Source organism: Erpetoichthys calabaricus, chromosome 7 (assembly GCF_900747795.2).
Source record: "Erpetoichthys calabaricus chromosome 7, fErpCal1.3, whole genome shotgun sequence".
Classification (NCBI taxonomy): Eukaryota; Metazoa; Chordata; class Cladistia; order Polypteriformes; family Polypteridae; genus Erpetoichthys; species Erpetoichthys calabaricus.
The window spans coordinates 141,889,138-141,906,489 of NC_041400.2; the positions used below are offsets into that span (position 1 = coordinate 141,889,138).

The 17,352-nt window shown below is 35.1% G+C and overlaps 1 protein-coding gene across 1 annotated transcript in view; it reads right to left on the reverse strand.

Moving 5' to 3' along the window:
• adamts6 (ADAM metallopeptidase with thrombospondin type 1 motif, 6) overlaps window positions 1-17,352 on the reverse strand; it is a 330,011-nt gene that overhangs the window by 39,278 nt on the left and 273,381 nt on the right. The window contains exons 15-18 of the mRNA XM_028805470.2: window positions 8,952-9,054; window positions 4,469-4,602; window positions 2,545-2,668; window positions 272-352 (exon numbers count right to left, since the gene is read on the reverse strand). Of these exons, the coding sequence (XP_028661303.2) occupies window positions 272-352; window positions 2,545-2,668; window positions 4,469-4,602; window positions 8,952-9,054 (442 nt within the window). The remainder of the gene's footprint in view (window positions 1-271; window positions 353-2,544; window positions 2,669-4,468; window positions 4,603-8,951; window positions 9,055-17,352) is intronic.

A 17,352-nucleotide genomic window follows, 5' to 3' on the forward strand; every position in this document is an offset into this window, starting at 1 on the left:
TGTACATATGTAACATACTGAGTGGATTTGGTGTGCAATATTTCTTTCCTATTTCAGTGTTGCATTATTATTTATTTTTAAGACTGAAAACAGAGACTGCTGTCTAGAGAGTTTATGCATTAAATTGGACAGGTAATGGCACAGGGTTCCAAAATACAGTACATGAGTAAAGTATGAGCAAATTAAAGGCATGGGGGTGGGTGTCTTGTGTAAATAGACCTAGGGCACCAATTGACACAGGCAGTGAATTGACGTTATCTTAAATACTTACCAATGTAATTTTTTGACATGGCCACTTCTCTAATTTCAATATGTACGGACCCTTTTGGAATCTGAACCACCTCCATATAACCTAAAAAAAGACCAGTAAATATTTAAAAATATTTAAAAGAAATGTAAGATTAGCATACTCGATCTGACTGAGCTCTTGTAAACTATTTTTCACTACTTTGTGAAACAACATTAAGTAGAGCACACCTGCACATTGAACGACATATACAGTATCTCAGAAATAACGTTAACTATGTAAATCCATATTTCTGTATAGTCCAGCATTAAAGTGGGGCACATTTCACTAGCATAGCATGTATCTAGGCTACTTAATATGCTGAAAATGAAATATTAGCAATATATTACATATTCTTTCTGCAAACTGATTCAACTTCTATTTAAAATCATGCTGAATAAAGAAAGAAATACTGTGTTCCTCCAAATGCCCAGAAGCAATTACTGTGAGTCAGTCAACTTTTTAGACAGATATCCTACAGCTTGTTTTTTATGTTTTAATTTAATTGACATTGACTCGATGGGAACTTAGACTTAACATATCATTTAAAAATATATAATTTTAGTTAATCATGCCCAACAGGACATTTGAAGAAAAGCACTTTCAATGGGGCTATTCTGACTCACTGTAGGCATTTCTCTGACTCCAATTCAGTACACAGATTTAATACTTTGCATGAAGGAATGAAAATGTTCTGTTTTGTTTAAAGGTGCAATCATAATTTTCCTAAACTCCTTGAGCATTTTAACTGTTAATTCCAATTCAGTTTACAAGAAAACTTATTTACAAACTAATTTTGTTTTTGGAAGAAAAAGTAGCAGTAATAAAGAAATGAGAAAATCATCATAATTTAAGTTACTGATGGAAGACACTTTTTCAGAAACTTTAAACTACAGATATGATTATGATTCTTAAAAATCTTACACAGCAGTGACATACAAATGATATACTGTAAGTGGTGACAAAATTGAATTAAAGAACACATTCTAAACTTTAAAACTAGTCGGGTTACAAAAAGAGCTGAGCAGAATAGACTGAACATATTTGTGATGTATTTAAATACATGTGTTAAGAATAAGATCATAAATGCAATAGCTGAATTGTTTTCTTTACTTTGCTTGAGTTTAAACCTAATTAGGCAGTGCTGCAAACACATAAAAGATGAGAAAGTGGCACAGTAAGAGGTGGTAGTGCTACACAAATTCCAGTTTGAATGTTCTCTTTGTGTGTAAATAAATGTATATAAAGGTACCTAGGTTTTTACTCCAACATCCAAAAGATTAACAGGTTAAATGAACTGCCACCTTCAAACTGGCTCAATATTTATGAGTGTGGGAGTGTTCATCAATGCACTCTGAGATGGTGTAGCACAACATCAGTAGTTGATTCTTGCCTTTCCTCTCTTCAACCAAATATGTGGGTTAGAAAGTGGATGGATGGAATATATAAGTACTGAGCCTAAGCAATTACTACTTGAAAATATGCCATTTTACTGTTTGCTGTACTGTAATGTATTTCAAATATATACTACCTAACTATGATTGAGGCTAGGTAATGTAAATAATGGCAATAATTAATAATTCAACAAAAATAAAACTTGAACTGATTTTTATTTAAATAAATTGTATAGGCCTAAGTACTGGAAAAACATTGTTTACAACTTTGGGGCTTTTCTTAATATAAACTACCCATAAAATATATCTCACGTGTCATGGAAAGAAGGTGCATGTTCCTCCACACACTTGTATTAAAGCAAATCACTCACTGAGTAAACCTTGTAAAGATATTATCCATATTATTTTCAGTGTTGCTCAGCTCTATCAGTTATGTTTCATAAAGATTTAAAGGCATTGTCAATCAAAAGCCAAACTGTTTCATTTAAGAGATTTATAGAGTCAATATTACTGCTACATCATCTTACATTGCTTTGACTGCAAGTCTCCAGATATGAATATGCACACCTGAATACTGACATTGTTGAACAAAAAGAAAAATACCAATGAAAAATGAAGCTCTAAAATGTTTTGGCATGGCTTCGTGCTGGCTTATAATGAAAACGGTTTAGCCAGAAACATAATATGTTGTTGGAAGGTTTTCGTTTCTTTTCTTTCCTTTTTTTTAAATTGCCCTCTAGCAAAAAAGGGAGATATCTTTTGAACAGCAATTAAAAACTTGTCCCAGTTGGCAATGAAGCAATGTAGGAGGAAAAAAAGCTTTACTGACAGAAGTGGTTTCCTGTTTACAATCAGCAGTCTTACCTCCCCTCGGCAGAGAGTCATTAAAGAGGCCTTCAATTGCTTCACACGTGCTGCCATCACCGCCACATACACGGCAACGATCTTCTTTTGCATCAGAGCCCAAGATGTTATCACAGCCTACATGCTAAAGAGAATAAAATATTACGAGACTACACAGCAATCATTCAGGCCAGACTATTGAACAACAGTTACCAATAATAATACAATAGAGTTAAGGCCACTGTTTTATTTAATTCTTAATAAAGAAGTCAAACAACTGTCTTTTTAGTGCATGATGATTTAATAATTATATTGCCAATGATCATATTATTGGGCTAACTACAATAAAGGTAACTGTTTAGCCTATAGAGGAAACTACAGTACAAGAATAAGGAAATGCTCAAGTGAAGCAGAGGCTGTATATTAGCTTTTTAACACATCAGCATGGCAAGTAGATGCCTTCTTTTTTCCAGACATATACTTATTTTGAAACTTAAAATATCTGTTCAGCCATGTTTTATAGAATTTGTAAAAGTGTCAGGGATTTTGTTTTGCTTGTTACTCAAGACTATGTAAACAAACAGGCATATATATTTTACTTATTCTATGCACTACAAGTTAATGGCTCTAACTGCAGTGTAATTTGGTACTGTGCATACTACATAGTAGACATTGCCAGAAAATATGTAACAGTTTGTTTTAAGAAAAGCATGACTGTCTGACTTGGTTGACAGCTACAAGAACGAGACAGAGTTGTATTCCGCATTAACACCAGATTATAAGTGCAAAAGATGGTCAAACAGAAGTGAAAATTTACAGACAAGTATCAGTGTGTTTTGTCCTCAACACAATGAATAAAAAGCTAAATGTATTACCAGAAGAGTTGGGACGTACAAGTCAGTAACAAATAAAGGTGCTAGGGACATAGACGCTTTTGTTTTTTATGTTAAAGGAGACAGTTTGTCAGCAAAAATGATAGACCATATTGCGAAACCAGGTAAAACAGATGATGCTGTGGGACACATTTGAGGGCATTATGGCATTACACATGGTTAACCATGACAATAGTTACAAATGAATTCATTGTACATCTTCACTGATAAAGATAGCATTCAAAAATTTCAAAATTGCTCAGAAATTGTGATGTGCTCACACTAAGACAGAAACAGTCCTTAATGGTATGACTGAACAGCGTACCAACTGCTCTAAAAATGATCAAAATGTAAAAATGTTTACTGCAACTGATCACAGCAATCAAAAAATTGAAACTTTAAATTTAAAATAGCACTTATTTTTCCATTTTAGTCATGATGAAAAATAAATATTGACCCTGAAACTGTTTACAAAGGTTAGTATGATGTTAAATAAAAACTAAGAAGTTTAAATCAATCTAATTTTAAATTAGAAATGGTAATAAAGATTCATCCCTTTATAAACATGTGTGAAATGTTGATTAAGGGTATAAACCAAATAATCAATTCTGTCTTGTGAAAAAAAAAAGTATAATTAAATATGTTTTGCTAAAACCTTTTTTAGCCAGTTTTAGTAGCTTATTACTATACTTGTCAACCTTAAGTTGAACTATAGCTAATTAGGTCTGCTGGAGCCCAGATAGTTACGTTCAGCCAAATGTCATCTTCTGTCCCTTAACAAGCCCTAGTTAAACACAGGTGTATCTTAGAAACATCAGTAATCACTATGACTACTACAGTTTTATCACATAAAAGGATGTAACCACAACTGACATTTTCATATTGCAGAATGATTTCATTATATATATATATATATATATATATATATATTACAATTATATATAGTATATATAATGTATATATAGTATAGTATGTATAAATATATATGGTATATACAGTGTGTAATAAAAAACATCCATTATCACTATTATGAGAAGGTACAAAGAAAAGAGTTTAGTAATCTAGTTTTTAACCTTGCATTCTCCATTTATGCAGATATCTAGAGAGTCAGCATGGCATCGTGTTCCATCAATAACAGCTGGAGCTCGTTCTGTGTAGAAGTTGTAGCCTTCAGCTAGGCAGTTTAAAGCACAGGGTTTAACTCCACCTAAATAAATAGAACACAAATATATATATTGCATGTAATCTTTTAATTATACTTTGTATTATAGTGCATATTGTACAGGTCATTGCATATATTATATATTTATATTGTTCTCTTTCTATTCCTGTTTTGTTTAACACCACTTATTTTTTAATTGGAAGTAAGAATATTGTATTTCTTATGACTAATCACAAAAAAACTAAATCACAAGTTGAAAAGAAAGAAGACTTACAATACAACACATGGCATAACCTTGACAAGAATGGAAATGATTGCATGAGTGGCTATGCATAAGCCTTCTTATGACATCAACTAGAAAAATAACTGCGTTTTCATTTTCTAGTGATAACACATCACATAAATCAAGCAGCCCACACTAACCTTTCCTTTTTCTACTAAATCTGATCCAAAGCAATTCAAGTCTGAGCTGAAAGACTAAGCAACACATAAAATGAGACATAAAGAGATTAATGGAATAGACAGACTGGCTGGTGTATACTTAACAACATGTCCTTTGTTTAGTCTGTTTGAAAGTACTGATTTCACCCACAATACAAAATGCAGTTCACACACTCTAAAGTATTCAGCTAAAAAATGATCCCAAATTATTGCAGAGTAAACGTGAAACACGGAAATCTACAGCCTTATTCTAAGGAGGAATGTGACTTGGGGAGCATAAGGTAGAGAAGCTCAATATAGCAGGCATTTGTCCACTTTTTCAATCGTCTTACACCTGTATGTAAACTACTGCAGATAAAGAACTGTAACCATATTTTGGACTTGATAAAAGCAAGAGAAAACTTCCTCTCTGTCTAATTTTAACATTTATTGAGATATGCATTATATTACTTTGAAAATAATAATATTCCTTAGTCGTTAAGGATGTACACTGGTGAATTTGTTCTTAAGAAACTGTGTCTATACGTCTATATTTCTTTCTCTGAACTGTGAATTAACTGTTTTGAGATCACACTGGCTCTGGGCGACTGTGAATGTCCTCTAGTAGTCATAAGTTACTCACTTACTACAGATTAGGTTTATTTAAGGGTGGCTGGAGTCTACTTCAGATGTACTGGGTACAAATCAGGAAACACTCTGGACTGGGTGCCAGTCTATTGCAGGGCACACAAACATGTACACCTCTGTTCATTCACAATGAGACCCGTTAAGAGGTGCTAATCCACTTAATACACATTTATTTGGAGATGTAGGAGGAAAAAAGATATCCAACAGGAAAGCAGTATTTTAATTGCTTTGGTTTGGTCTGGGCTCTGCTCTTGTCTCCTTCTGTATTATGTATAAAATATTTCCTTGTCTGTATTTGCTTAACATCAAGTTTCAGGTCTGCTTATGTGTATTATTTGTTCATTAAATCATTTAGCCTGCATAATTTTAAAATAACAGGATCTCCTGCTCTTAGCATTGGTCAGGTGTATGTATATCAGATATATTTTCATAATAAAATCACACTAAATGCATCTATTAATATCATCTGAGTTGAACTTTAAAGTACAAAGCAGTAATACTGAAAATTATACAGAATTCTATGAACTCCATATTAAAGTGGCTTAATATATAAAATGACATATTAATTTTATTTATTATAATATATAAAATTTACACCGGTCAACCTTAACATTAACACCACCTGTCTAATATTGTGTAGGTCCTCCTGGTGCTACTCTGGCCCATCAAGGCATGGAATCCACAAGATCTCTGAAGATGTCCTGTGGTATCTTGTACCAAGACATTAGTAGCAGATCATTTAAGTCCTATAAGTTGTGAGGTGGGACCTCCAAAGATCAGAGTTATTTTTTCAGTACATACAGATTGACTGGATTGAGATCTGGAGAATTTGGAGGCCAATTCAACACCCTGAACTCTTTGTCATGTTCCACAAACCATTCCTGAGCAATTTTTGTAGTGTGGCTGGGCACATTATTCCGCGGACAGAAGGCACTGGAATGAGGGAATACAGTTAACAAGAAGGGATGTATGTGGTCTGCAATAATCTTGAGGTAGGTAGTTAAAGTTAAAGTAACACCCACATGAATTCATGACCCAAGATTTCCAAGCAGAACTATTTCCAGAGCATCACATTGCCTCCACAATCTTGCATTTCTCCACTTGTGCATCCTGCTGCCATCTCTACCCTAGGTAAACAAAGCACATGCACCAAGCTATCCACATGATCTAAAAGAAAACACAATTCATCGGACCAAGCCACTTTCCTTTATTACTTCATGGTCTAGTTCTGACACTAAGCTGCCCATTGAAGGAGCTTTTGGCAGTGGAGAATTGTCAGCATGGGCATGTTGACTGGTCTGTGGCTATGTAGCCCCAGACACAGTAAGCTGCAATTCTCTGTGTGTTATGACATCTTCCTCTCATGGCAAGCATCATGTTTTTCAGCGATTTTTGCTACAGTAGGTCTTCTGTGGGATCACACCAGAGAAGCTAGCATTCAATCTCCACACATATCAATGAGCTTTGGGCACCAATGAACCTGTCGCTGGTTCACAGGTTGCCCTTCCTTGGACCAGTTTTGGTAGGTAATTACAACTTTACACCAAAAACATCCCACAAGACCTACCATTTTGGAGATGTTGTAACCCAGTTGCCTAACAATCACAATTTGTCCCTTGTCAAAAGTGCTCAGAATTTTCCTGCTTATAACATCTCACCTTCAAGAAACTGACTGTTCACTTGCTGCCTAATATATCCCATCCTTTAACAGGTGCCACTGTAACAAAATAATCAATGTTATTCACTTCACCTGTCAGTGGTTTTAATGTTGTGACTGATTGGCTGATAAGATTCATGAAAATGAAGAAATAATTGCATTTTTATGTAAAATTAAAGATTAATGTAAAGGGCAGACATTGCCCACATACTATTGACAATGGGGAATATCATGAAGAGTAATAATTAAGGGCTATGGTAGTAGGTTAAGATTAATTATGTGAGTAACAGTATTTTAGCCCTTCCTTGATGTGTGCATGGGTTTGTTGCCACCTTAAAAAAACATTATATACGCAATCTTTGTGTAAGACTTCTGTATTTTGATCTTTTAAGCAAATGGGTCAAATAATAAATCTGTTTCTTTAGAATAATGCAGACACACAAACAAGTCACACTAATATTTACCAGGAATGTTACATGTTTATGAAGTCACCATAACATTATGGTAATCTCTTGTAATCTTTTGAAATCACAATCTGCTTTCACTGACAACACTTCTTTATACATTTATGCATACAACTTATACATTTTTGTTTGGCTGTTTTCAAAGCAGACCATATTCAGATGAAAAATTGTCCTTTTCTGACAAGTGTGAAAAGTAGATGCTGTGGAAGATTTTTTTTCTTTGTTTTATTATTTGATGTTTTAATTACATTTTCTTCATTTTTACTGTTTCCTGAGTAGTGCTATAAGCATATATGTTTAACACATGCCTTCTGTAAATTATGCTTTATCTCTGTCTACAGTAGGTGAATGAAAACAGACAGTGCTGATGCATTGTTAAATAAGGAATATCTTTTGTTAGCAATTAATTTCTTGCCTTTCTTTCAGCAAATGACCACTATAAAACACTATAAAGAAGTAAATGTGAAACACATTAGAGTTTGCAGATTACAAAACAAAATGTTTTATGGTCATTTCACAGGAAAAAAATCTTTTTAGCCTGAGGCATTTATGTTTTGCATTCATGAATAATGAGACACAGACAAAAGCAGCAAAATGGTCAAGGTGTTCAATCAACTCTCTAAATTGTAACTCTGAAATAGCCTGTGTGTGCATTATAATCCTCTACATTGGAATGGTGTTTGATCCATAACTGTGCTTTGTCTTACTTCTGACTCTGCTGTAACAATCTTTAGTTTGGTGTAGGCCTGTAAAATAAAATTAAATTACATTTAAACACAAGAAAATTATGCTATGAAATAAAATACATCAATATGAAGAGCCACCCATTCTATGAATTCACTTGAGTTGCTAAGAGCCAGCAGCTATTTTGGCAGAGTCAGATGCAAGCCAGAAATTATCCCTTGAAGGGATGATGTTGGTCCACAGGAGCACACACTGATTCACATTGATCTGTGTGGTCTCTCCTACCAGGAACATGTTTTTAAGATGTAGCATCTAGTGAGAACTTAGGCAAATGCAAGGACAACTATATACCCACTGAGACAATGTCCCTAATCAGCAAATGTAACCAATGAGCAGCTGTACTGCTTATCAAACGAAAAAATGGGAATACATATTTGGTTTTGATTAAAATTGCATCACATTCTTGCTTCATTACAAAAACAGTTTTGCCGTTGCATGTTGCATTTCAGCATCAAGCTTACCTCCAGTGTATGGTTTCCAGTTGTAATACTTCCCACGAAAAGGCATGTTGTCAAAATCTGCACACTGCTTTTCCCGAAAATCACGAGCTCCTGTTGGACAAGACTGAAACAACCACAAAAAAAGCAATGAGAGCTGGAGATTATTATTTTTTCAGTTTCTGAAGACAGAAAGACCTCTCCAATTTTAAGAGGTGACTTACACATGTCTCAGTGTTTTTGTGTGAATATTTAAGTGGAGACTCTTTTTTGTTTTGTAAGACTGAACTTCAGGTTTTTTAATTCCTGAATTTAAAGTTATGATCAGAATAATATTCATAGATTCCACTTTACTCTGTTTACTAAGTCAAATACTCCTGGTAAAATGTCCAAAGTGCTAGTCAAAATACAAAAACATTATTTAGCTTTTACTTCTTATCTACAGCATAACAAACGATTACTTTAGAAACAGCTGAATTAATTTCTGCTTTGAGTGTCCAAAATCAGGACATATTACAGTAATCCCTCGCTATATCGCGCTTCGACTTTCGCGGCTTCACTCTATCGCGGATTTTATATGTAAGCATATTTAAATATATATCGCAGATTTTTTGCTGGTTCGCGGATTTCTGCGGAAAATGGGTCGTTTAATTTCTGGTACATGCTTCCTCAGTTGGTTTGCCCAGTTGATTTCATACAAGGGATGCTATTGGCAGATGGCTGAGAAGCTACCCAACCAGAGCGCGTATTACGTATTAAATAAAACTCCTCAAATATATTGTGAGCACGGGGGCTCTTCGCACCCCTAGAGGATACGGCCGCTCCTCAAAAAACGCTGAAAGATTACCTTCACATTGCTCTCTTCTTTGCTGGGCTTACATATGGCTGCTTTATCAAGCGATATGATTCCTGCACGGTGCTTCGCATACTTAAAAGATCAAACAGCACGTATTGATTTTTGATTTTTACTTTTCTCTCTCTCTCTCTTGCTCTGACATTCTCTGATCCTGACGGAGGGGGTGTGAGCAGGGGGGCTGTTCACACACCTAGACGATACGGACGCTCGTCTAAAAATGCTGAAAGATTACCTTCACATTGCTCCCATCTGTGCAGCTGCTTCATGAAGCGACATGCTGCACGGTGCTTCGCATACTTAAAAGCTCGAAGGGCACGTATTGATTTTTGATTGTTTGCTTTTATCTGTCTCTCTCTCTCTCTCTGACATTCTCTGATCCTGATGGAGGGGGTGTGAGCTGCTGCCTTCCTTGCAACTGCTTTGTGTCGCGGTGCTTCACATACTTAAAAGCCAAACAGCCCTATTGATTTGTTTGCTTTTCTCTCTCTCTCTGACATTCTCTGCTCCTGATGCGCACTCCTTTGAAGAGGAAGATATGTTTGCATTCTTTTAATTGTGAGACAGAACTGTCATCTCTGTCTTGTCATGGAGCACAGTTTAAACTTTTGAAAAAGAGACAAATGTTTGTTTGCAGTGTTTGAATAAAGTTCCTGTCTCTCTACAACCTCCTGTGTTTCTGTGCAAATCTGTGACCCAAGCATGACAATATAAAAATAACCATATAAATATATGGTTTCTACTTCGCGGATTTTCACCTTTCGCGGGGGGTTCTGGAATGCAACCCCCACGATCGAGGAGGGATTACTGTATTTTTCTTAGCTGCATCTGTCTACTTTTAATTGTATACAATGCACAAATAACCTTTGACCTTTTCAAATAATGTAATGAATAAAATATAATTAATACTTTATAATGGTAACTTTTAATATAAGGCAGAAGCATTTTATAACGTTTTTCATAAATTTGCATAATTCTCCCCATTTACATAGTGTAATCACTAAAGAACAGCAACAGAAAACAAAATGGTCAACTAGCAAAAAAAAGCCTCTTTTTAATGATGCAGTATATTACAGCATTTTCAGCTGTTTCTTGAGGTATAGGTTAATTGCCCCACAATCCTAAAACAAGAACAACCACTTTTCCTTGAGACACCACAAATATAACCAACAATTCACTTCAGTTCAACTCAGTTTATTTATACACCAATTACAAATTCATCCCTCTACACATTGATTATTAATCCTGTTTAATTCAGGACAAGGAAAAGGGTGTGGGAAACTATTCAGCTTTTGCCCTAATGCATGAATCAATTCTGGACAAACTGTCAGTCCATCATAGGGCAAAGTAATACACAAACCAATTTAATTCCACCAATTAACCTTTAATTACGGAATGGGGAGGAAACCAGAATATCCAGAGAAAGCCCTACCCAGAGAATCTCTACACAGACAATACCTAAGACAAAAAGTATATGGACAGAACATGAGACTACAAAGTCTTATGTTCTGGAAGCCTATGTGCCACCAGGTAGTTGCACTCGTAATCACATTTAGTGATATACTGCTCAGCTATTTATCTATTTCTTATAATGACATTTATTCATTGATACTGTTTCAAGTATTTTTTTGTTTGTTTTGCCTCATTTTGTAGCTGCAGTAATGTTGAGCATATTAAGCTGTACCATTCTGAAAGGCCAATGCAACTATTAACAGAGTCATGAGGTTAAATTTGGAGAGATTCTGTGAAGATGACGTGATCACCAGCCTGGGTGCATTAATACACTTTTGAATTTATTAAACATCATCTTTATGTTAATCATCATGCCTGTTAATATAGTTTTCTTTTAACTAATTTGATTTTAAAAATGAAAATACCCATTTTTGGGTTACAGTGATGCAAATACCAACAGATATTAGCAGTACAGACTTTATGAACTTCTTCAATGAGAAAATAAAAAATATAGGATCCCAGATCTCTGCATCACACTACAAACCAAATACTAGCTTAGCAGACCCTGTCTCACATTGCATTCATCACTTTAGCAATTTTAATCCTGTATCTGAGCAGGAAGTCTTAACTTTAATTTCTAAAATGAAGCCCACTACTTGTTCCCTAGATCCAGTGCCAACAAAACTAGTAAAAAGTGCAATGAATGTTCCTGCAGCACCTATTCTAAACATTATCAGTAATTCATTATTGCATGGCACAGTACCTGATGCACTAAAAGTGTCAGTCATTAAATCATTACTTAAAAAAGTCAGAACTAGACCCACACATACTAAATAATTATAGGCCTATTTCAAATCTACCGTTTCTCTCTAAAATACTAGAAAAAGTAGTCGCCAATCAGCTTCAGTCACTCTTTACGCATTACAATTTATTTAAGAAATTCCAGTCTGGCTTTCGCACTGGTCATAGTACAGAAACGGCACTAACATGGGTTGTAAACGACATTCTGATATCCTCTGATGAAGGAAACTCCACTGTAATTATGTTGTTGGACTTAAGTGCAGCATTTGACACCATCGACCATTCTATTTTACTACACAGGCTAGAAAATGATGTTGGGCTTACAGGCATCGTGCTCGCTTGGTTTAGTTCTTATTTATCAAATCGATTCCAATATGTACAGAAATGTGCTGACAGGACTCCATCATTATACAAAGAAGTGAGATATAGTGTCCCTCAGGGCTCAGTACTGGGACCTTTACTGTTTTCACTTTACATGCTTCCACTGGGATCTATCATTAGGAAACATAATGTTAATTTTCACTCGTATGCAGATGACACCCAGTTATACCCTTCATTTAAATCAGATGAAGTTTCTCTGATGTTGTCTTTAATTAGTTGTGTTAGCGAATTAAAGGAGTGGATGAATGAGAACTACTTGTCTTTAAATACAGATAAAACAGAGATGTTAATTGTTGGAGGGAATGACGCTGATGATAACAATATTTTGCCATCATTTAACTCAGTTGGAATCCCAATTAATTTTACTGAATCAGCCCGCAATCTAGAAGTTATCTTTGACTCTAGCATGTCATTTAAAGCGCATATTACAAAGTTGTCCAAAACATGCTTCTTCCATCTTAAAAATGTTAGGAAATTAAGGCGCTTTCTAAATAAACAGGATTCTGAGAAATTAATTCATTCATTTATCTCTAGTAGGATTGACTGCTGCAATGCAGTGTTCACTGGATGTTCAAACTGTTCTTTATACAGCCTCCAGTTAATCCAAAATGCTGCTGCAAGAATTATTACAAGAACAAGAAAATACGAACACATAACTCCAGTTCTTAAATCCTTACACTGGCTCCCGGTTAAGTTTAGGGCAGATTTCAAAATCCTTCTTTTAACATATAAAGCATTCAATGGCCGAGGTCTGGCTTACTTGTCTGAACTTATCGTGACTTACAAACCAGAGCGCACATTAAGATCTCAAGATGCTGGTCTGCTTATGGTTCCAAGGATTAATAAAATAACAATGGGAGGTCGAGCTTTTAGTTACAGGGCCCCTAAACTGTGGAATGGTCTGCCTGCAACTATAAGAGATGCCCCATCGGTCTCAGCTTTTAAATCCCGGCTGAAGACTCACTACTTCAGTTTAGCATACCCTGACTAGAGCTGCTGATTAATTGTACAGACTGCATCTCTGTTGTTAGTCATTAGCACTAAAACATAAGTAACATGATAGTTAGAATTGGATACTAACCCTCACCTTTTCTGTTTTTCTTCTCGGTACTCAAATGTGGCACTTGGTGCCACGGCCCACCTGCCAAGTTGTTTTGCCTGCCTAAGGTAAAGTCATCCCTGATGGAGGATCGCAGGAATCGTGAGAAAGCGGGGTCCTTTCATCGGATTGGCTGGCCCAACACTGTTTCAGCCGTGGAATGGCCAAATGGGGGAGGCAGCTTGATGGATGAGGTCTCCAGGAGTCTAAAATTATCCAAATCTTATTATGTGATATCATCTACTGTTAAGTTCTGCTCCGTACTTCTAAAAAATTTTTATTTTTTATTGAGGATTTGTTCTGTGTATTGTATTGTATTGACCCCCTTCTTTTGACACCCACTACATGCCCAACCTACCTGGAAAGGGGTCTCTCTTTGAACTGCCTTTCCCAAGGTTTCTTCAATTTTTCCCTACTAGGTTTTTTTTGGGAGTTTTTCCTTGTCTTCTTAGAGAGTCAAGGCTGGGGGGCTGTCAAGAGGCTGGGCCTGTTAAAGCCCATTGCGGCACTTCCTGTGTGATTTTGGGTTATACAAAAATAAACTGTATTGTATTGTATTGTAAAGCCTGTATCATCAGCTTTGACTGCAAAGTTGAAAACAGTCCTATAGACAGAACACCAGTACATTGCAGGGCTGATTTCATCAATATTGCAGGGAAAAAGCAAAATCTTAGCAAAATGCTCCAAAAGTGTCCATTTTCTTCTTTTCATAAAACATGCATATATTTTTCCTACATTTCATAAAAAACACTGACTGCAAAATATTGCTGACAAATCAATATGTGGTTAGAGAGGTAACCTAATGAAAAAGGTAATTTAAAGGAAGAAAATGGCCTATGAATAAGAAATTAGTTGAACACCAGCAGCAACAGCTTTTTTCCCAAGACAGAGTTTCTAATACACTCAGATACATGCAAAAAAAATTCATAATAAATTAATAACAACACTAGTTAATTCAAGACTATGATACATTTGTGAATTTCCCCTTGGGATTAATGAAGTATCTATCTATCTATCTGTCTATCTATCTATTTCACATTCCTCTCTGGAAAGAGTATTAAAAAACTTTATAGAGTGTTTGATCAGCTGTAAGTTGTACCCATAGGCACTGATAAACATTAGAGCCTCTTGTTTGATAAAAGCTATATGCTACAAGTAAATCATATGGTATTATCTAGTCTTCCTCTTTCAGCTGTTTAAAATGGTGAAGAGTATAAACAATGCCATATTAAAGGAATATTCCACCTAAAAATCATATTCTTTATGTTAGTTTTCCCATGTACTTTGTAGTGGTGCCTGAGAAAAAAAATGTAATTTCACTTTTTGAACTGAAGATCTGCCTCTTCCCTCATTTGTTGGTCAAGAGAGCTTTCTTCATTTGAAAAAGTGATTCCCATAAGACTTTAGTTTCCTGTGTACTGATTATTTCAGAGGTATATATTTAACAATATTTTAGCAAAAAGGCATGCATTTTACACTTTTTGATCATGACTAGATAACTGAAATGTATATGCATGATGAGTAACGTCAGTCAGTCAGTCAGTCATTTTCCAACCCGCTATTTCCTAACACAGGGTCACGGGAGTTTTCTGGAGCCAATCCCAGCCAGCACAGGGCACAAGGCAGGAACAAATCCCAGGCAGGGCGCCAGCCCACCGCACAGCACACACACACACACCCATACACCAAGCACACACTAGGGACAATTTAGGACCGCCAACGCACCTAACCTGCATGTCTTTGGACTGTGGGAGGAAACCAGAGCACAAGGAGGAAACCCACGCAGACACGGGGAGAACATGCAAACTCCACCCAGGGAGGACCCATGATGAGTAATGTGAGACATTTTTTTCTTTTATCATGGATGTTTTTCACATTGTATGAGGCTGTATAGCATTAGTCACTGTTGGCTTCTATTATATCACACATTTTCTTCTCTCCATTTTGCATGAAATCATGGGATTAAAAACTTTTCTTGGGCACCACTGTAAAGTACATTGTGTAAGTAACATTTAAAAAATCACTTTTGGGTGGAGTATTCCATTAAATTATATTCTTAACAAACATTGGACAGGAGTGAAATTACTGACTGATACCTATATGGGTACAAGCAAAGTTACAACATAGTTGCAATCAATTGTACAGCCATAAAACATTTATAAAGATTGCAAAGATTTGGTACTTAGTAATAAAACATGAGAAAAAAAAATATGATGTAAAGGTTACATGATTAAAATTTTGCTGCACAGTCAGCCTAAAACATTTAAATATAGTAAATGAATATGAGCAAGTATCTTTCTTTCATTTTTGTTTTCAAGTATCTAAATGAAACCTCAACATGAAATTTCTTCTAATGAAAACATCACATATTTTAGAATAAAAATGACTTTGTTGATCTCTTGGGTGTTTTTATTAAACCCAATATTTCCTTAAAAATAGTTTTGGCAGGACCATCCTAGATACTTGGAAGTATTTTTACACTGCTAGACTGGAGTTAGGCAAGAAATGGTAGTTCTATCAAAAGGAGCAGTCATTTGAGGTTAAGATACCTATAACACATACCAAATAAAAATATATGATAAATTAAGAGAGAATTGGAGAACATACTTTTTTGGCACCTTGCCTAACAAAGAAGGTTGCAATATTGGATGAGTGCACAGCACTTATGACTGGAAGTGGAAGAAAAGGATGAGAAGATGGACAAATAAATTGTTTGCTTATAGTTGCTCCTATGTATGCATACAACTTGCAGGTTGTCACATACATACTGCGCTGTTATGCTAATTTAACTCATTACTGAATAACATTTAAACAGAAAATATTTCCTTATTACACAATATTTTGATTAAACACTATGTCTTCATTAGGAATTAGTTTTCTTTACATTTTTATATCAAGAACTTTTACTGTAGCTTTTGCTCTTGAGGTTGCCCTAGAAAAAGTAACGTGTGCTTGGCCGTGTGTAAAAACTGGTGATGATAAGCACCAAAAATAAATTTGGCCAAACAAAGGGAAAGAGGAGATGGCACACATGCTCGCATGCCAAAATGTAGTATGAAAGTGAACACAGTTTTACAGTTATACACCTTAAAATCTGTATTCTTTACGATGGTTGTCAAAATTGGTGCATCTAGTATGTGTTTATTATTATCTATATATTAAATCTACTCATTTCTGAATGTTGCGCACTGCACTTACTTCCGGATACTGTGTAGCATTATATTATACTCTTCTTTGATAATATATGGATAAGATTACAAATTTGCGAAATCTAAAGTGTCGATAATGAGCCGTACATAGCTATATGGAAGAGTTTATTGCTGGACACTGAAAATTAACTGCAATATTTTTTTTGTATAAATATCTTGATTATTGTTTTTACAGTTCCACTACTTTTAATAAGAATTTTACATTTACTATTATAAAAGTAATTTTCTTTTGAACCAATGATACAGTTAAACTGTAGGCACTGAAAAAATACAGCGGCAAAATAAAGTGCAAGGGGTTGTACTGTATAAGTTCACTGTTATGAAAAAACAAGAAAAAGATCTGCATTACTCTTTTAAGTCTGACACATTAGTGGGAGTGAAATCTTGTACTACTCAAATGATAAAGAAAACTTGACATTTGACAGAAATCTGAAAAATTCTTAAGAACACTATGTAAGTTCAATTCAATTACATACAGTTTATTTGCATCATAAAACAAAAGAAGACACTATTACGTTCCATAATATCAGGATTTTTATTAAATCTCGTCAATGCAAAATGAAGGGAAGTCTTTTTCAACAGGAATTATAGGGAAGTGACTTGTTTATCACTCCCCATATACCCTACTTA